Here is a 21592-nt window from a genome sequence, read left to right on the forward strand (position 1 = left end):
TGTTCATCACATCCGCCACACCTTGAATGAGCGTGTGGATGTTTATAGTCCAGTGGTGGTCTTGACCGCAATCTTTCGGATCTTCTCGGAATGGAAACTTCAGATTCTTCACAGGTTGTATGTTCTTCAGGTACGTTCTGTTGGGATACCATAAAATCATCTACAAAGGATTCATTGGTATTTGAAACAGCAGGAGTGCCGTTAACAGACTGACCTCTGGTACTGAATTCGACCTGATCACTATGTCTCTGATGAGAAGATAGGTTATCCAAATCGAGAATTGTGACCATCCGTTTGCCATTTGATGAAAGCACTATTCCTGTAGCAGGTCGTAAATCATTACCCTTGAAAAATGTAACGTCAGCCGTTTTGGAACAGTCAAGACTTGTACGCAACGAACGAGATTTAAATAGAAGCGCGGGACTCTTCCCAGTAACGGATGAACGACATTCCTGTATTGCATTAGAAAATTATCAATCCCACGGTCCTATTCCACAAAAGTAGTGGGAGAGAATGGAATAATGGCAGATTTCAGTGCAGTGTTTGGATTCTCAATAAGTCCATTTGACTGAGGATGTTGTGGAGCAGTAAACAGATGTCGACATCGTATATGCGATCGTATGTGCACTCTGTTCTGTGATCTCCCTCCCGCCTGACGTTCAATGTCAACCGGCTTAACTCACGGATCCAACCAATTTTCCCACTATCGTTACCCGTCACGAAACATGTTCATCACAGCCCTGAGGAGAATGATTTGTGAGAACGATGCTGATGAGTGCAACGCAGGTTAGAACCCTAAGTATGCAGGATCTCATAGCATTCATTCCACGGGAAAGAGACGAGTAGACGGTGGTCATTAAAAACCAAAAACCCGCATAACCGATGAACCAGATCACCATTCAGTTTTCCACAGATCAGTGTCATAAAATTCGGTCTCTTTTCCACGTAATTCTCCCTAAAACCCCCTTAGAAGCATTTCCACAGGCTTCAACAGGTTTACTGGAGCGAAACGTGCATGCGAAACGTCCGCCATAATTGTGTCACGGTGGTTTTGTCGGACAGTTGTATTGGTGTTGTAGAAACCGTGAATTTCATTTTTTAAAAAGCAGTGGAGGTTAGAAAAGATACATAGACTCCTAGGTAATGAAGAACCCATTGGAACCGGAGTCTCTAGGAGTACATTGGTCTAACTGTGAGCACTGACAAACGACTGATGTACTGATATGAACTTGGTACTTCAACCAACAACGACTGACAAAGGCAATCAACTGATAACTACAAACGGCGCGCAAAGGACTCTCCGGAGACTCCGTCCACGGGAACGGCTCCTAAACAGGGGAAATCAGTAATGATCTGTCAAAGTTTTCAGAAAACCTTATGTGTGATAAATTCGGACAAGAAAACATACCGCGATAGCTCGAATACTGTGCAGTCTAAGAAATGAGGTAGAGTTTGTGAAATGTCATTCACCTGAGTTTGCATATTACCGTTTGCATACAATTTTTTTCAAATAAAACATATATGTGGTAGATGAAAGCTCGGGGAACACACTTACTTAAAGCGCCATAAGGTAGCAGAAATCGCCAGTGGAATGTCCAGTAATTTACAACAAACATGCATAATACCTGGAAGAAGCTACCGTGTTTCAATGGAAATACCATTTAATATTTTTGTCCGTTTGCCTTTCAGTTATGTAGCCGAACAAGTAGTGAGATTCGAACAAAAGCACTGGAAAGGGTCAATGAAATTGCTTCGGCTGGACTCCGGACCCTGGTATTTGCAACAAAACAGTTGTCTCAAGATGAATATCAACAGCTATTGGACGAACGTCGCATGGCACTGAGTCGACTCGGGGAGGCCAGGCGTGAGGCGTTACGAGCCAGCACTGAACGAATTGAATCGGGTCTTGAGCTACTAGCTGTAACCGGAATCGAGGATAAATTACAAATAGGAGTGAAGGAATGTTTAGAAAACCTCAGAGCGGCTGGAATACAGGTAAACTTCAAATGATTTGGTCCCGAAGTGTACTCTAGCACCGCAAGCATTTGTTGATGAGAGTAATTCGTAGCAGGTCTAAGACGGTCACACTCGGTGTAACTTGTATACTTAAAAGCCTCAAAAATAACCCATGTTAATAGGCCTCATACAAGTCCGTCGAATTCAGGGATATGATTGTCACTGTTATATCTGCTGATTCGTCAATCTGTGGTATCTGCTGCTGACCAGCTCCAGTGCCAAGTGCCTGAAAAAAGACTCACAGAAGGGAACACAACAGCTTTATTCCGAACAAGCGAGTGCGAGAGCGTGAATACCTGCGAGTGCGAGAGCAAAACTTACAACGGCTTCACGCTATTTAAACGGGACTTTCTGACATTGATCCAGGCTGTCCGATAGGCGTTAGTGAACACACATCAACATCGATCGTTCATCTATGAATTTCCTGAACGCTGATCACATTCGGTCGTGCTTCTGTGGTGTGCATGAACACTCATCAGCTTTCGCTGAATTGATCGAATGATTGACTGGCCTGGATGCTTCCCGGCTTTCCTGTTGAGATTTCGGTAGAGTAGTAGGTTTCGGGCGTTCTGAGGTTACTTTCAGGAATCTCGCCCTCCTGATAGTCAGTTTCTACTCTTGCTGACAACTGAACTTTCAAAATTGGAACTCTGTGCCAACCTCCGGAATGGGAAACCGACGTACAATTTTAGTAAAAACGTTGACTACTCAAAACACCAAGGCCTTATAGATTTTTGGGGGCGAGATTGATCAGTGGTTGGACAGCGAATTTACTGACAGGAAGGTCCATGGTTCAAACGTGACCTGTGTCTCTCAACTTCCGCTGTCTAGGGTTGGGCAACCTGGCAGTATTCCAGCCCTCATGCTTCCTTCTGATGGCACAGTAGTTAGGCACCGAAAGGGTACTTCAACTGAACGATGCATTTTCAGTTGTCATGACTCAACTCAGACTTGCAGATAGAGTTTGCAAGCATTTTTGTCCGGTTAATCTCGAGCAGAAAACAGAAGAGGTGCAGTTAATATTTGTAAGCAATAGACGTCCAATTGCTGTCCAGTGAGGGCGAGATGGCTAAGGTGGTTAGAGCGCGAATTTACTGACCGGAAGGTCCGTGGTTCGAACCCGACCTCCGCCTCTCGACTTCCCCTGTCTAGGCTTGGGAAACCTGGCAGTATCCCAGCCCTCGTGCTTCCTTCAGGTGGCATGGCAGCTAGCCACCGGAAGGGTGCTACAGCTGAACGATTATTATTGTTATTATTATTATGTCCAGTGAAAACATCACACTGGGCGAAATCGTACGCGTGGTAAATTGTTTCACGAAACTGTTATGGTCACATACATATTCGCCAGTGCGATTATTATGTTATTATTATTATGTCCAGTGAGAACATCACACTGGGCGAAATCGTACGCGTGGTAAATTGTTTCACGAAACTGTTATGGTCACATACATATTCGCCAGTGCACCACTGTGATGGGAAACGGCTCAGTTAGTAATGGGTATTGATCACGTAACGAACTGAATAAAACTGATGAGGTCAGCGGCACTCTTGAAGATTTCAGGACAAGCTGAAGAATGACCGGCGATCCAGATAGGTACAATCGATTTAAGTATAAGTAAAACCATAAGACCTGGGGTGTTTAAGCTGGCTGCAGTTAGCACGCGCCAATTTTGTTCGCCATTTCTGAAGTCACAGTTGTCGGAGTTTGCTTCAGTAACCGTTCTAATAGATTATTATGAGGTCTACTTTGAATGAGTTCCACTAACTACCGTGTTGGAACATTTCGCACACAAAATATTTGGGAAGTAATGTGTACTGCATAATGTACTGTTGCATGTAGGAGACTCCATCGAGTCTTCAGCTCAAGCATCTTGTTCAAAAAAGGAAACCACCCGATTAGATTTCTGTTCAATTCAGGGAGGGATGATCTACGCTTTCGGCGACGAGCCTACCTGATGAAATCCAAGCGGGGTCGAAACCTGACTTGGGCAGTCTGCGGAGTTTTGCGCAGTTGTCCCATATTACTCATGTCATACAGATATCGTACATAAACAGCTGAAAACTGAGCAAACGGGTCGGATGAAATCTGTTCTATAACTTATTGATCTCACGAAACCTACAAAGTTTTCACATTCGAGGTGGAAGTAGTATCAGTTGTCCGCGTGACAAAATGCTGGTAGTCGATGCTGCTAGTAAGTAATGCATTAAACGTTCGTGAAAGAAAGGCCCCAGCTGAAGACCGTTTACCCCACTCATTCAAAATAATAGAACTGCTGTTTGGAAGGAACCATCTTTTCAGATCAGGTGGACAGATAGGGCAGTTATTGCGTTTGAAGCTCACGCTTTGTGGAAGCAGAAATTAGGACTCACTCGTTTTAATCTGATGAGAACGTACTTTAGGATTTGCACTTAATTCTTTCACATTACGTGGACGTACAAAGTTCTTTCTTTTACCAGTCTAAATCAAACATGTGTCTAGAGCTGTTTATCCTATTACACAGTTTCATCAAGTGGAACATAAGGTTGACGGAAATCCGGGGACGGCGCCTACTTGATGAGTCCCAAAAAGGGTGAAACCGGTCGTGGGCTGTCCAAAAAATTTCAGCAAACTTATGAGTAGTACATTACAAAGATATACAATTTCATCATCTTTGCGTTGATTGTCTAAACCTTTGTGGTTCATGTACATCTCCGCCGTCCACCATTCTCATTCAGTAAAATTCAAGACTGGTAATTTGTTCGATTGCTGTTCTTAACGTGGCATATACCGAAAGTGATGCATACAAAACTACCACTTTCCCGTCGCTCGCATGTTATCCGGGGGCTTGCGCAGTTGACACCTACACAAAATCTGTGCGCCGCGTTACCCAATTCAGATCTTCCCTGAGCTAACCTGGGTGGACCAAGACCGTCTGATTTCAGCCGATTCACCTCTGCGTGATGTACTATGGTAAGCCTCATAAGGCATACCCAAGTTTTCTTAACTCCTCGCTCAAATGCGAGTGGATCATACGTCTGTTATGGTTGAATTGCGTCGTATAGTTACTGTGATGTTCCTCTGGTGTCCTTTTTAACTCACTGTACTTGTTATTACCGTCCGAAGTTTTTTTGATAGGAACCCATCTTGTTGAGTACCCACCCGTTCCAGGCTACTCTTGTGAAAGTCGTTCCTTGCATCACGTGATGATAGAACGTGTTCAACAATCCCCGTCCTTGCTGGAAGTTAGTCTCTACGCGTACAAAATGAAAGCATATCAGCTATCGCAAAACGCTCGGTAGGATCAGCGTAGACTGAGAGATACCAGACAATTTGCTTAAGTATAATGTATAAGTCATATTATGCCACTATTAATATCGGATACCGAAAAAGGCGTCGGTGCTCAAACCGCGGTACAGAATATACAAATGCGACTGCACAATCGTACTTGTCCAACTCCCGATGACAGGTTTCCGTGAACGGATATCACCAATTCGTCTTCAAATCGCAATACAGCTAACTTCCACGTGATATACAAAATCCGATGTGAGTTTCGTCCTTGTCTCGCGAGCTCCTCTGTTATCTTGCGTGGTTTATGTTCCCATCTCCTAAAGTCTTTTTAAAACAAATTGATTGAGATCTTCCATTTCCAGATTTGGGTACTAACTGGTGACAAGGAGGAGACAGCCCATCTCCTAAGTCTTTTTAAAACAAATTGATTGAGATCTTCCATTTCCAGATTTGGGTACTAACTGGTGACAAGGAGGAGACAGCAATCACCGTCAGTCAATCGGCTGGACACTTCCCGGAATCAATGACAATACTACGTATAACCGGGTGCACCGATTTCACTTCAGTCGCTGAATTGGTGTTCAAGCACCTCCAAGGCTTGGATGCCAGATATGAGCAAGCCCGACTAAATCAGTGTTGGCCAAAAAGCAAATCGAAAGTGTCTGCCGGCATGAGATGGTTGAGTCCCACGTTGGACGAAATCGATGAAGTTGTTTGCACTGCGGCGCAATTTGCAATCGCACCTGATCCACACAAGAAGAAAAGTGACTTTGTCAACATCAAAAGCGTAAGAAGAAAATTGAAAAGATTCCGTGAAAAAATAACTCAGTATAGTAGTGAGACAGATGTGCGATCACCGACATATCGTGTGCCCGGTCGCAGGGGTCGAAAGAAGCCCGGGGCCTCGGGGGAATCCGTTGGCCTGGTGGTCGATGGTGCTAGCTTGGTCCATGCGCTACATGTGAGTTTTACCATCTGTTCACGCGAATAGACGGTCAAAGTATTCTGTAACGACCGCAAAACGCGGAAACAATAGGTTTTTTGCCCGAATTGTAGATTTGCGCATCCGTTTTGTTGACCAGAGCGATCGATAAGTTTTTAGCTCGGATAACCAGGAATTATCATGTCTTTCGAGAAATACAGTCTTTTCAAATCAATTTGGTTTTCACGAGAGACTCAACTGAATCTCTCATTTATGCTGTTCTACAACTGAATAAGCTGCACACAGGCTGCCTCATGTTTCAGTTGGCACAGTATATTTGCATAAAGGAAACTACTCACAAGGTCGCTGAAAACTCTTCGACAGCCCACGACCAGTTTCACCCTTCTGGAGCTCNGCGCAGTCGAGAGTTCTCAGCAACCTTGTGAATAGTTTCCTTTATGAAAATTATCACCTCTGTTTTATGCTTTGGCCTTAGTAATTTTTAACCTAACAAAGATAGATTCGTCATGCAGTAGAATGAACTAAAAGCTTTCCAACCGAGCGTAATCTGGAATGGTTTTATTACTGTGGCTTGTATGAAATCGAGATAACCCTCTGTAGTTTCATTGATGACCATGGAGACGAGCATCAAGAACTTAGCACTTGTCCACCGTGAAGTGTCCGTGTTCCATGGCGTGTGCGACTGTGTGTCACTAGACAGGTTTCCCTTTGATTAGTTCTTTCCACAACAAGCGTTTGTCCTAAAACGTAACGTTTGAATGATATTCATGCACCGCTTTTCAAACCTACTGTAGCTGACAATCGAGTTGGATATCCAGTGTGATCCTAAGCCGCAATCATGCAATTCCGCACTACTTGTTAGTAGTCAGTCGCTCAGTAATTCAGCGTCATTATCGTCAAACCAGTAAATAAGTTGGTCTTGGTCGATTATATACGGCTTAGGCTTGGGGCCATACTGATCAATCGGAATTTGAAAAAGACGAGTGGACTTTCTGATGTCTCTGGACAAAGCTCACAGAAATTCTGTCCACCTTTTCAGCCATCATTACGCACCGCATTTTTGGATCTATGCATGAACGTCACTACCGTACTGTGCTGCCGCATGTCACCTATGCAAAAGGCGTCCATGGTTGAACTGGTTCATCTGGGTCTGAAAGATGCGAACCGTCCGGTAACCGCTGCTATTGGAGACGGAGGAAACGATGTATCAATGATTTTGCAAGCCAATGTCGGAATAGGTATCTACGGTAAGGAAGGCAGGGAAGCCGCACGAGCTGCGGACTATGTCCTTCCGCAATTTCGGTGAGTCGCGTGCTGCCTTTAACAGTCGCTTCCAGGTTGACATGGTGCATGGTTACATGCGATAAAACTATTTGCTTGTGAATGTTCATACAACGTATACCTGCCTTATTTCAGGAGACGACAGTACACTCATTTTGTAGGAGCTATTGACGAGCTAATGGGTAGTACAGCTGAGGGGCAAGCTAACAGAAGCAGGGAATGGAAAAGAACAACGATGTGGGCAGACTCACAGTCCGTGTTAGCTTCACGTGGCACTATAATCCGCATGAATGTCATGAAAACAACTGCCGTGACAGAAGTTATCGCACACGTTGAGCAGCCAGAGGCCGCAAAGGAAACAACATTTAAAAAAAGTGATACGATGGTTTAGCAACGACGCCCGCGAATGGACAGCTGGCGAAGCTTAGTGAATAAAATCTTCTCAGGTTAAGTGGACTACAGAATGTAGCGAATGGCACGTCCTCTGTTTCACAAACCAATCACATAAGGGCTAACTGGTCGGAAGAACGGTCCACTGATCTGTTGATTATTCTGCTCTCCTATCGGAGTTCGGCACTGAATTCCGGTTCTGGTCGACTAGTTTGGAGATAAGCACATGAGGATATTAGTATCTATGGTTCCGCTAAGTCGGGGGTCTTTATCGTGCAGAACAACGATCGTTGTTCTACTGACAAGCTCACAGGCCAATTCCTAGTCTGAATTTTAGTGTGTCGGAATAGTGGTGAAAGGAAGAAGGCCTTCGCTGCGGAGTCACTTATTAGGAAATGCCAACTGACCGGTTACAGGCCATTGGACAGGGACGCAAAACTCTCATTTGTATCTTATTTACAAAAACTAGACATCCATCTTCTCCTGAACGCGTCTTCTTGAACTTTCCTGGATATTTATAGACTCCAATCATTCCTCGCTCAAATCCAAGCAAAAGTTACAGAGCGACTTCACGAATTTCGCAACAGATCTCCCCTTTTCAAAAGACGCATATCGAAATTCCGCGAGTAACACATCCTACTCGCGTGCCTCCCCATCAGTAGTATCACCGTTACAGTGGTAGCTCCGGTACGTAGAGCAAATCCTTTGAATTCATGTCTGCGCCTTGTATGTTGTTTCATTTTTCGATGGCGCTATGGTCAACAGAGGTTCACTTTGAACACTACCCACGCAGACACAACAAGTTACCGTCTTTGCGAATAGCTAAAATTCTTCCAAGCCGTAAAACCTTACCGTTCATGCCGAATCCAGTCAGGTCAAATGTTTAACGGGGTGCTCCGACCCGAAATTTCGAATTTCGTAAAACTCCGGTGGAACAAATGTCACGTCACATGTATTTCCACACGTGCAGATTAATCCTTCTGTGATTAACACCATTGTCGTTCGACGATTGCTCGACTTCGGTCTTCAATCTTCAAAACAGCTGGGAATCTCCCCGTTGACCAGCGGTATTTGGAAAGATGCTGGGAACACACGGAACTCAGCCCCAGAACAGGCAAATTTAGTTTTGAAATATAAAAGGAAAAATGTCATAAACGATGGATTCAGTTGAGTCTCTTTTGAAAAGTAAATCGATTTGTCTGAAAGATGGTCGTTTCATAAACTTTTGGTTGGCAGCTTGTTGTCCACCCGTGAAACGATGACTTCTCAATCGATTGCAGACTTTGTCCAATTGATCCAAAGTTTGTTGACTATTTCTGAAGCTTTAAAAACAACTCACTAAGCTCTGCGGCTTCTTACAAGCTGAATCTAATCGACGGAATTTTTAATTTCGCAGCTGTCTTCCTTGCTCATATTGGGACGGGAAACCTTACATGCAAATGTAGACCCTGATTTTTGCTGTCCTGACGGGACTGACCGTTGTTGTTTTCAACGCAGAAAGCACACATTCCTGTTGCTCATGCAAAATCATTGCAATACCAGTGACCGCTAACTTTCCGGTCACCTATCGATCAGCGAAGAACAGTGTCAGAGGAAGAGCGACTTCACGAATTCCGCAACAGATCTCCCCTTTTCAAAAGACGCATATCGAAATTCCGCGAGTAACACATCCTACTCGCGTGCCTCCCCATCAGTAGTATCACCGTTACAGTGGTAGCTCCGGTACGTAGAGCAAATCCTTTGAATTCATGTCTGCGCCTTGTATGTTGTTTCATTTTTCGATGGCGCTATGGTCAACAGAGGTTCACTTTGAACACTACCCACGCAGACACAACAAGTTACCGTCTTTGCGAATAGCTAAAATTCTTCCAAGCCGTAAAACCTTACCGTTCATGCCGAATCCAGTCAGGTCAAATGTTTAACGGGGTGCTCCGACCCGAAATTTCGAATTTCGTAAAACTCCGGTGGAACAAATGTCACGTCACATGTATTTCCACACGTGCAGATTAATCCTTCTGTGATTAACACCATTGTCGTTCGACGATTGCTCGACTTCGGTCTTCAATCTTCAAAACAGCTGGGAATCTCCCCGTTGACCAGCGGTATTTGGAAAGATGCTGGGAACACACGGAACTCAGCCCCAGAACAGGCAAATTTAGTTTTGAAATATAAAAGGAAAAATGTCATAAACGATGGATTCAGTTGAGTCTCTTTTGAAAAGTAAATCGATTTGTCTGAAAGATGGTCGTTTCATAAACTTTTGGTTGGCAGCTTGTTGTCCACCCGTGAAACGATGACTTCTCAATCGATTGCAGACTTTGTCCAATTGATCCAAAGTTTGTTGACTATTTCTGAAGCTTTAAAAACAACTCACTAAGCTCTGCGGCTTCTTACAAGCTGAATCTAATCGACGGAATTTTTAATTTCGCAGCTGTCTTCCTTGCTCATATTGGGACGGGAAACCTTACATGCAAATGTAGACCCTGATTTTTGCTGTCCTGACGGGACTGACCGTTGTTGTTTTCAACGCAGAAAGCACACATTCCTGTTGCTCATGCAAAATCATTGCAATACCAGTGACCGCTAACTTTCCGGTCACCTATCGATCAGCGAAGAACAGTGTCAGAGGAAACTATGTGGAGCGGTGTAGACGCATTCCAAAGATTGGAGCAGATCGCCGTTTATCTGGTTGCGTTGACACCTTTATCCCGGTGTGATGTGTTGTGCAGTCCGCTCTTACACATTTTTTACACTCAGGAGTGAACAGTTGGACGAATGATTTTTGCATTCCTTGATTGTAATGAAGCTGGCTGTGCCCCCCCCCCCTGCCAATGCAACAGATTGTGTGCTATAGCTGGATGACCTTGGAAAAATATGCCGTCATAGATAACAAGGTTAAAAAGTGTGAATGTCCATAGATGGAACGAGTCATTCCATCATCCTACCTGCAACAAGTTTTGAGTTCATGCGTTGGTAAACCAACAGCTGGCAACTACCGTTGCTTATAGGTATGCACGTACTGTGTTGTTTCACTGAGTGTTCTTGACAAGCGCAACTCACATATCAGTCCCACTAGGTACATCAGCGATTAGACCTCTCACCAGCAGCCAACAGGATCAAATTAAAACAAGGGTAATCTTAATCAAACGAGAGCCAATTTGATACAGTTCGTATAGTGCAAAGGGGTCTCCAGAGATCCACCTTTACGCGACGCATCAGCTGTGCGGTCAATGACCTCAGTTGGTTCATATCCCCAAAAAAACCTAGCATTCTCTGGGGTTTAGTTAGTATCTCAAAGAATTTTATTCAAAACCGACAGGCCTACTACCCTGAGAAAAACGTGTCCTCTACCCACGGCCATGTTGGTGCTTGGGTGAGCATACTGGCTCTTGATTCGTTCACTGAGCTTGGCAGTTGACCTTCAAACGTGTATTTTACTATACCAGGGGACATGCTCGATGCGTATTGATCGTGTCCTCTCGCAAGGTGCGGAAACGTCTGCAGCCTACTACCCAAGGTCGATGAACAGATCGATTGTCAACAACAATGTGAGGGGGTGAAGCCAATCTATGTCGTGACGCCGAGAAGCACTGGACAGCTGTTTTATCCTTCTTGGTAACCATCAGTAGTGCGCATCTTGCGAGAAAATACAGACCAAGTATTTGGAGAGAACACGGATCCGCTTCTTGAAAAGAGACCGACGTTTCAGAGGGGTTTGGTAAACAATCGGTGGATTTATTGCTGGGCAACGTTTCGCTTTTGACACAAAGGCTTCGTCAGGCTAAGTGAGTAACTAAGTAGGTTGATTGGGTTTTAAGGCAGTCAGGGAACCAATCCGTGAGATGGCTTATGACTAGTGACGTGATCAGTGCTGGGTGTTCAGTCTGATGTTCCTGTTTGTTGATTGGTGGGGTTGGAACTATACGTTAGTTTGCTGCAGCCTACTTCTTAAAAACATCATAAACGAGAGATTTAGCTGGGTTCCAAGTGAATCTCTCGCAAAAACCAAAGTTGTTTACAAATAAGTGTACTTCGCTAATTACGTGCAATTTAGTTGCAAGTAGAATATAAGGTTGACAGAAACTCGGGGACTGCGTCCACTTGATAAGACCGGTCGTGGGTTGTCGAAGAATTTTCAGCAACCTTATGAGTAGTGTACAACGTCTATACATACATCTTCAGTAGTTTGACACTTCTATGGACCGGATAAACTGCTACTTTTTGGGGTGACAGGGGAAGACAAGCCAGCCGGAAGGAAGCGCAATGCGATCCACGCAGCATGGTTACGGTACTGTATCTTTCTCCTTCGTACGTGTTAGTCCGCCATCGGGCACCTTATCCAATTACAAGCTTTACAGATCTGTGCCAGACCTATGAAACTCTCCGGAGGCCAGTCGCCCCCAATGACTGAACATCGCATCATTTGGACGGATGTGTCACGTGCAGGAAACGGGTCAAACGAAGACATGTCCTGATTGGTCACAATGCCGGCCAATCCGACTCAAGCACCTTTGACTTGAATCACGGAGATTCTGGTACGACCTTGTGCAAAACTGTCTCCATAAAGGACTGTCTAGAGCTACCGTGCCTTTTGATATACCATAGTGTGCAGAGTAGGAAGCCAAGGGACCGATACAGAGTTGCAATATCGTTCATCAAGTCACAACAGAAACTCACTTTGAAACTGACGAACCGCCATTCTGTGTGTGCAGTCACAACAGACATTCAGAAGCCCACATGTTGTGTTCTAATCGGTTGTTCAAAGAGGCCGCCGAAGATACTAATACAAAAGTCCCCGAAATCCAAAGTTCCTAGTACTTATTTTCTGCTCTAACAACGGCCTTGATCACCACTTTAAAGTGCACACAGGCAGAACTATGCCCGTTACAACTGTTTATGAAATGCTGGGGTTTCTCTGAAGGTGATCTTTCCCTCAACTGAGTGAGGCGCAGTTCAAAAATGTTCGGAAGCCAAAAATAGCCTGGTTTTCAAAGGCGGAAATCATTAGATCGTCAGTGATTAGGATGTTCAGTTGAAGAAAACACTACCGAGCGTCAAATAGAAATTTAATGAGAACGCTGACTATGCTGAGTTTGGTTAGCCTGCTTTCAACGCGCTATTGGCTTCTACGTTTTTAATTTCATGCACTCGTAAGACCGTCACGTGATCGATTAAAGCATGCGGGTAGAGATACTCTGATTTTATGTCAGATGTTCCCACTGAGGCAAAGTTTACTCAATTCACCGGCTACTGCGAGTCGATAAACCGGTCGAGTAATGCACCAAACGAATCGGGTTTTTAATCAGCGTATAGCTTGCTTTGGAATATCTTACCAGCTAGTAATTCCCGGGGAAATAACCGAAGGCTGCTGTTTTGAAGTAATACATTACTCATTAGGTTTGGTGAAAATTCTTCGACAGTCCACGACCGGTTTCGCCCTTCATGGTGCTCATCAGGTGGGCACAGTCCCGGAGTTTCCGTCAACCTTATGTACTACTTGAATATCTAACTTAAATATCATAAACGAGGGATTCAGGTGAGTTTCTCGTGAAAAACAAATTGATTTGCAAATGAGTGTATTTCTCGAAAACAGTTCGATTTGGGTCCCAAGTAAAACTAAGATTGACGAAAACTCGGTGACTGTGCCTAGCTGGCGAGTTTCCAGAAGGGCGAAACCGATCGTGGGCTGTCGAAGAGTTTTCAGCAACCTTGTGAGTGGTTTCCTTTATGAAAACTAACACCCGTTGATGTTCCCGATAAGGGGGGATTTCAGTCACGCGTAGGTTGGACGATCCCCAACATAAAAACAAAGTACTGGAATCCGAAACACATAAAGGTGAGGAAATCGACCCACAGAATTCAGTTGTTCACATTCGTAGAGTCTACATGTGTGCAAGTCTTTCGATCACCGGCACAGGCTCGTGTGAAGGTAGAGCGAAATTCTGTCCGGTTAGGATTGGTTACAAACGTCCCTTCTGAGGACAATTGGCGGTGTCATAACACGGTGGTCAGAACAGGTCAGAACGGATAGGGCACGAAAACACATGCGTAAGTGGGTTAGTCGGACATGCACTCTCTCTCACACACACGCTGATATCCGAGTGTCGGACGGGATGGCCTTTGAGGCGAGGTGCGTGGCGGGCCGACGGGGTGGGGGTGCGCAGTTGGAGTAAGCCAACGAATTTGACAGTTATCATGATATCAAGTTAGGTTCGGGGACATGTTTGTTCAACTTTTTTTCGTGTACAAAGTTACATGCCACATTATGCTTCTGGATGAATCGGAAACCCAAGTCACCAATGTGCTGTTCAACGAGCAAGCATAACTGCACCCTTGAAGTTTAGACTTGGAAGTATCAATACCCAGGGCCAAGTCATATGCTCATCTCGGGTTCCTTGAATCCTCCCTCGGGTACAAGTGAAAGGACTGCAGATTAATCCTACTACGACAGGAGAAACCGCACGTCTACGTAGCATTTGTGGCTCTTTCATTGTTGCCACCTTAATTTACTGGGTTATAGAACGTTTCTTCAGAATCGGTTGTTTTCTGACGATTTCAGACAATATAGTGCACTACATACATGAGAACTTTACCGTCAAATCCTAGTAAGCGTCCGATACAATGGTCTCTCGGATTGGAATCAATCGAAAAATTGATCCTTCTTTAACACAGAGTATTGCTTGGGTGCTGGCGGTGCTGCGAAGGAAATTTGTCTTCGGTTTTACCTACATTCGAAGCCCAGGACCAAGAAATTCGGTCTGATTGCCATGCAAATTCTTGCGCTCTATGTCTAAAATCAAGGCCTCAAATTCGTTCAGCTGTAACACCCTCCCGGTGCCTAGCTGCCATGCTACCCGAAGGAAGCATAAGGGCTGGGATACTGCCAGGTGCCCAAGCCTAGACAGAGGGAGTCGAGAGGTTCGAACTACGGTCACTCGAGCTCTTACCACTGAGCCATCTCGTCCCACTAAGGCCCAAACTCATACACAAGAGCCGTCGTGAATTCTCCAGACTGAATGACAGCTTTGTTGGTAATCAATTAACCGGTAAATCTGTGTTGTCTCCTCTAACATCTTCCACCAGATTTCTGCAAAATCTTCTACTTGTGCACGGGCACTGGGCTTACTATCGAATCAGTCACACTATGCTCCTGTTCTACTTCAAGTGTGTGGCTCTCGTGACCACCAATGTCCTTCTGTCCTTCTACTCTGGATTCTCGGCAAACGCTTGGTTCTCCAGTATAATTTTTGGATTGTACAACTTGACGCTGACGTCATTGGTCTACATCCTGTTCGGAATGTTTGAGCGACACCTAACCTATGATCAGCTGATGGAAAATCCAAAACTTTATCGCACGGTATGTCATTCTGATCAGTTCAATGGTGTTTTTGTTATAATCCACATTATTTGGTAATACGACCTTTTTTGTCCCAGTTCCCAACAGTGGCAATGAGTTGGAGGAATTTCAGGTCATAAATTGCGTTCACTTCTGTTCCTCAGTGTGATCCCGAGAAGCCAGGTTGTCTAAGACGCTGTACAAGACCTCTCTGCTTTCCAGCACACAGGATGGCCTCACATAGGACAAAAGTTTCTAGATCTACTAACACTTGTAGCAACCTTTGAGTATTTCAGAACAAGGACAACTTAGTGAAACCTATGGCCGACAACTCGTCACTCAAGGAGTTAGTAAAAAAAAAAGATCATGAAATATAGATTCCGTGAGTGAAAAATGAATGGGGCCATATTATAAATGCGAGATACGCGCTACTGCTCAGCCATTAGTAGTCAAACGATGACGTGACCCCACCCCTGAACTTTCTTGAAATGCGTACTGGTGATAAGGTCCTATAAGAATGATCAGTTATTCTTAGCTTTTTCGGCCTTTCGTCACCAGAATCCTTTCCTAGCAATTGGACTTCATTACCGTAATTCGGTCGTCGTTGAACGACCTGAATTGGGCGTGATACTTCGTGAACATACTGACTGACCTCTCTGCTCTGACGCTCTCAGACCGCGAAATCTCACTACGCTTTGGAAGCACAAGTGATCAAAATTCCCCGGCGTTCACTCATTCTCGATTGGCAGCGAACTTGTTCCGCAGGCAAAACCCAGGACTAAGTGAATGTCTAGTCTTAAGACCCAGATTTTCTTGAGTAAACCAGTCTCGTTCCTGTCGCACAGGATAGCATTCGGTTGCATGAAAGCAAGGAGGTCTGTTTTGATACGCTTTTCACTTTCTCCTTTAAGCTACCTGTTGAGTAGCATCACGTAACTCAACAACACAGCATCCGTTCACCACCACTTTATGTGGCGTTAAAGAGATCCGGTGATGCACTAAGCATAAGGTAGCTGAAAATTCGTCAACAGATCACGACCGCTTTCACTCTTCTTGGGGCTCCTTAGGTACGCTCCTCAGTTTTCCCCCCAGTTTTCCTCTACATTATGTTCTACTTGAAGCTAAGTTGGAAATTGCGGACCAAATTTGTATTTCGCTAGATCCGGTAACATTTCGCTTTCTTGTCGTATGCCGGGCACCATGTCAGAGTGGGTGAACTCTTCGCCCTACAGATCAATACGAGCTATGTGTTTCATGATGTAAGATTAACCGAAGCAAACGCTGCTCCACTGTGAGCCAATGCAACGTAAGTTGATGTCCTAGCATTTGTTGTGAAGAGCAAATCTGATCCACACAGGTAGGCCAGAATACTTCTTGATCCAGCCTTGAGCGTGAATTCCCATCTCCGCAACAGACGGGACACATTTATTCTGGCATCAATGGCATTAAAAACGATTCCACGATATTCAACATGATCCATTTTTGGGGAGAGAAATCGGGAGTACCAGTGAGGTGAAATTATTTCAACAACACGAAACAGTTCTTCAGAATCAATAAAATCGCCTGCGCATTGGATTTGGGGTGTCGAAGTGCAAAGATTAGAGATCTTAATTGGAAGCATATCATCGTAGATATCCTCAACTTCCTTCAGCAGCTTGACCACCGCAGAAAATTTCGGTTTATTTGTTCTTCTAAAGTTGATGGTATTGAGTTTGGGCCAGTCTCAATGACCTAAGTTTGATTTGAATGAGGGCTGGGAAGTTGGACGACCAAATGAAAGGAAGAGGGCCTTTGCTGCGGAGTTCGGTGACACTGCTGGGGCATATAGTGAATCACGGAGAAGTTATTTCACTGTTCGAAAAATTGGCAATGATCGAGGATTGTGCTGTTCTCAATTTAAAGCGGTCTCTACGCCAGTTTCTTGGACAAGCAGCATACTACAGCAGGTTTGTTAAGGATTTCAACACGATCGCTGTGCCACTGTACAACTTGCTCGGAAATTCGATTGGATCGGAGGAGCACATGAGGCTTTTGAGCGTGTCAAGGCGCGGATGTTGGATCAGCAATCGACCCTCAAACTACCTATGGTCGGAGAGATGTTCACTGTTGCAACGGACGCTAGTGATCGTGGTATCGGTGCAGTCCTAAAGCAGAGGAATGGAGTTATCGAATATGCCATTAACCTCCTTTGGCCACCAGCCACTCCTTGATCGCTCGGCTAGGCCATTTATTTGTGGGTGGTATGGTGCTGTCCTCAGCTGTCTGACACCCAGCTTCTACAAGCAATCCAGAAACTCTTCGCTCTCAAAGCAAGGTCCTTGATCGGTTAGGATCATTTTTGGCACCCCATGGTTGGCCACGATGTGATGCATTACCATTCCGCTGATCGTCATTGCCCGTTGATTAGGCACGCCCGTCGCCTTAATCCACCGCGACAGGTGTTCTGTAATTATCATGGTGTATTGATTCCCGCTGGCCCCTGACCACATCTCGTCGATTTCTGAGACGGTAGGTTTTGTGGGTGGGATTGGTTGCCTCTGTCATGTCCCCTTTCATTAGTGGGCACCTCTTACGGGACACCACATAATCCATTACCTCACTTCTCACCCCGGGTCCACCGCTCTGTTTTTCTGCTGCGGTTGCTGAGATTCTAGCTATTCTTGGTGCACACTAAATTTCATTTCGGCGTACGCTTTACTAAAGCCAAAATTTGATGTGAAACAGTTTCTGGAAATCGGCAACCTGTCCAAATAGTGTGTATTTTACTCCTTCCTGATAAATCATGTTGTCCTTCCACGGAATGTGCAGAAATCAGTCACTACGGTCAGACCGGCTTGCGTCGTGTTTTCGAATAAACGGTTTGTTCCAACACACGCAGAGTCGTTTTGAGTAGCCTCACTTGTCCACAGTGTAGCGTAATTTATGGGTAATCTCAGAGCTACATACCAGTTGGCCACAGGAACCAAATGGCTTTTCACATCACTGGGGACGTTAGTGACATCCAGTTCATCTAAAACCACTGCTCGGAATTTCATGGAACTCAGCTGTTCGGTGTTGATGCTTTTTGCAATGAAGTGAAGTTAAGGCCTATCTCGCTAGTGTGTTGATTCTACACCTCCTGTGCTTCCGTATTCCTCACGTATAAAGGCTGTTTGTGTGCGCACCAGTCTACTGTCAATATGCGTGACGGTTGTTTCGGTACCAGTAAGTGTGCGGGGATGCCGAAAAGGCTATTTCTGAGAATATTCTGATTACAACAGTGTCGGTTCGATCCAGGCCGAGTGTCATCCGTCCGCCAACTCAAGCTTGCTAGTCACCAGCCCCTATCTGGATGTCTAGCATTGTTGCTCACCTGTTTTAGCGGTTGGTACGAGTCTTTCCTCATGGTTGAGCCCATGAGAAAAGATGTCAATGTATAAGATGATGTAACAGTCAAATTCACTGGGATGTTCTTGAAAGCAGCGACTGCAAACCTTGAGGTTTCTTGATTCCAAGCACAAACTTCGTAATTCACGATTGGTGAAGTATATTGCAACACCGAGCTGCCAGTATAATCATTTAGAACAAGTAAAACTCGTCTACCCAGGCATGTCGTTGCCTGTGAACAGTTCTGGGTCGCGTCCCCCGGGCCACCTGACTGAATTCCCCACAACCCAATGAAGCGTGCAAGTTGGCTGGGAACGTAGCGCGAACAGCTGGTCAGCACTGCCATCACAATCACTGAAACCCAAAAGTAATCTCATCAACCCAATCCGGCAGGACAGCTGCATGTTCTCGCCGATATTGATTTTGAGGGCCATATCCCCAGTCAGACGAATTACTCATTCATCAGTCAGCTAATCATCAGCCCGGCACCCATCTCCACCATTTCAACGTGGTGAAAATAACTCTGCAGTAGGGCATCTTCAAAAAATGAAACATATGAAATTCACTCGGGAGCATCGATATACACGAAAAAGCAGTGTCCACTGACCATGCCAAGACGTCGATATCGGAAATTTGACTACGTATGCATCATGAACGATAGAATTATATCACTAACTTGCGCTGTAAATTCTCCTCGAGTGAAAAGACTGAAAATTTAGTCATAATCGTTTCAAATACTGTTCAAATCTAACTGATGCCCTTTCAAACTGTTGGCTCTTTGAAACATGCTGGTGCACACCACTGGGTCATGTTAGCTCACCAAGGTTTGCTCATTTGAACACGCTAAATCTGGGACGTTATTACGTCACTCTCAATGTTAGTGAAACGGTAAGCGCATACCAGGAGGGAGCCGTGAACGGATATCCGAAGTTATTCTGTATAAATGCATATACTGTTAGCTGAGATTTACCTGCTTGGTGCAGAATGACTGATCTTAACTAGGGCTCAGAAATTTACATCAACTTCATATTACTTGTGATTTACTAAGTAGTTGGGATTTCAAACAATTATATACTCACAATCCAGTTCCATGTTAATTAGTCCGATTAGTGTTCAGATCGTGCAAATTTCCCAACGGGTTGTGTGTCTCCATAAAGTTGATTCGCTTCGGTAATTTCGACGAATGGATCATTTATGTCCGAGTTTTAAGAACTTTTGGATCTTGGAATGAACTCCACCTGCATTTAAGGACTTCCACTAGGTGTGATAAATTAAGCAGTGGTCGAAATCAGTTAAATTATGTCTTCGTGTCATAGTTTCATATCTATCCACCTCTCAGTTCTTCCATCAACAACCAATGCAGGATTTGTTTTAAAAAACTGTTCGGTATCATTGGTTCCATGCGACCTCACCGATGCAGCTGCCTGCGAATGCTTTCGAAACTAAAGGCTTAGCTTTCAAAGAACTTAAGCGTTTGCGTAGCGATTAAAGACGAAGTTGCCACAGTACCTTCGTCGTGTTTTGCATTTATTCACTGCCAGAGTCTGTGTGGTTCGCCAAGGTCTGTTCTTTGCGTGAGCAAGTGGTCCTGTCCTTCTTTATTTCCAAGACGGTTGAATACAACAGAGTCATGGGGCAGAAAATAAATCAGCAAGCTTCATACCAAATATTGTTTTCTCAATCACGGGCAAACCAAGAATGTGGGATAAAGGGAACGTATTTTGCTATACCTAATTCGTTCTGCAACTGATTCAACTTGCAGAAAGTTGAACCAGGTTACGATATCCACTCTTATCACGTGTGTTAAGGTACTGACAACCAATAGGGTTGTGCGGAATTAGCACTCTTCTCAATGGCTAAGAAACCCATGCACCACACAAGCAGATCCATTTCGGCTGTAGATGGAGAGTGAGTTGTCTGGTTGCCTTTCAGACACACAGGTGTCGGACATAAAAGCCTCACTGTGATTGGCTCAGATTCATTTGACCTGGCCTGGCTGTTTAGCTTTTCATTTGGCCTCGGTGAACTTTTTGGGATCTCCCAAGGGAGCCTCAGTCTACACACTATTGGTGAATTCAAAGAAAGAAAGCCATGCAGTGTACGGTTTTTCGTTACCAGTAACGTTTAAAGTAGGCATGAAAACTTTGTACCACAAACCAGAAGTTCAAAATTTTTGCAATCGTAATTCCACATTTACTTTTTCCCACAAGATCTCGCGCAATGCAAACCTTCGCTTTTGGAGAATTATCCTCTACGTACTCGACGGTGTGTGGCAAGGTTCGGTCATATTCTTCGGTGTCTATTTCTTCCTCGCTGGCGGCGGGTATTTCGGCAACGCTGTGTTTATCGACAAGACGGGTACACATGGAAACCATTTTGATTTCACGCTGTGCGGTGGGGCTTGCATGGTCTACTTGGCGGTGTGTGTCAACCTGCGTGTGCTACTGCAGTTACGAGACCACAATTTGCCCATATTCATTGGACTTCTCATCACTTTGGTGTTGAATGTCGCGTTCTTCATGGCAATCCAGGTAATCAGAATGAAACTTCATGCTAGTCTAATAGGTTGATCTTTTTTTATTTTTCGGTTAGTTAGAGTCTTCTTTGAAAACTCGTGTATCCGTGGTTACTGAACAACTCCGTCTTGCCGCGACCTCAAAGTACTGAAGCGAACAGCCGAACTCTAGTTTGGACCAAGAAGTCGTGGCATATCCCTTCCCGAAATCCCTTACTCCACATCGAAGGGCATTTTCAAGTTACACCACTTTCGTGTTCCACCGAATGCATCTGTCATTGTCCATTCCGTTCGTCTAAGAATCCATCACTTGGTTTGCCATACATTTCATGAGACAGCATGGAATACGAGACTAGGTGAACTCAAAAATCGATAGCATAGTATGGACTCATCTGCCATCTTCAGCGATTACTTACAACAGGACAAATGTAAAAAAGCAAATTCTTTGTGTGACGCGGTCAGCCTGAAAGAACTGTT

The 21592-nt window shown here is 44.6% G+C and overlaps 1 protein-coding gene across 1 annotated transcript in view; it reads left to right on the forward strand.

Moving 5' to 3' along the window:
• Positions 1–15306, forward strand: part of T265_13329 (hypothetical protein) — a gene marked incomplete at both ends in the record, with an annotated part of 29399 nt that extends 14093 nt beyond the window's left edge. The window contains 5 exons of the mRNA XM_009168353.1: positions 1690–1995; positions 5733–6071; positions 6114–6245; positions 7267–7529; positions 14910–15306. Of these exons, the coding sequence (XP_009166617.1) occupies positions 1690–1995; positions 5733–6071; positions 6114–6245; positions 7267–7529; positions 14910–15306 (1437 nt within the window). The remainder of the gene's footprint in view (positions 1–1689; positions 1996–5732; positions 6072–6113; positions 6246–7266; positions 7530–14909) is intronic.
• Between the last annotated feature and the right edge of the window lie 6286 nt (positions 15307–21592).

This window comes from Opisthorchis viverrini, assembly GCF_000715545.1.
Source record: "Opisthorchis viverrini unplaced genomic scaffold opera_v5_60, whole genome shotgun sequence".
In the NCBI taxonomy this organism is placed as follows: domain Eukaryota; kingdom Metazoa; phylum Platyhelminthes; class Trematoda; order Opisthorchiida; family Opisthorchiidae; genus Opisthorchis; species Opisthorchis viverrini.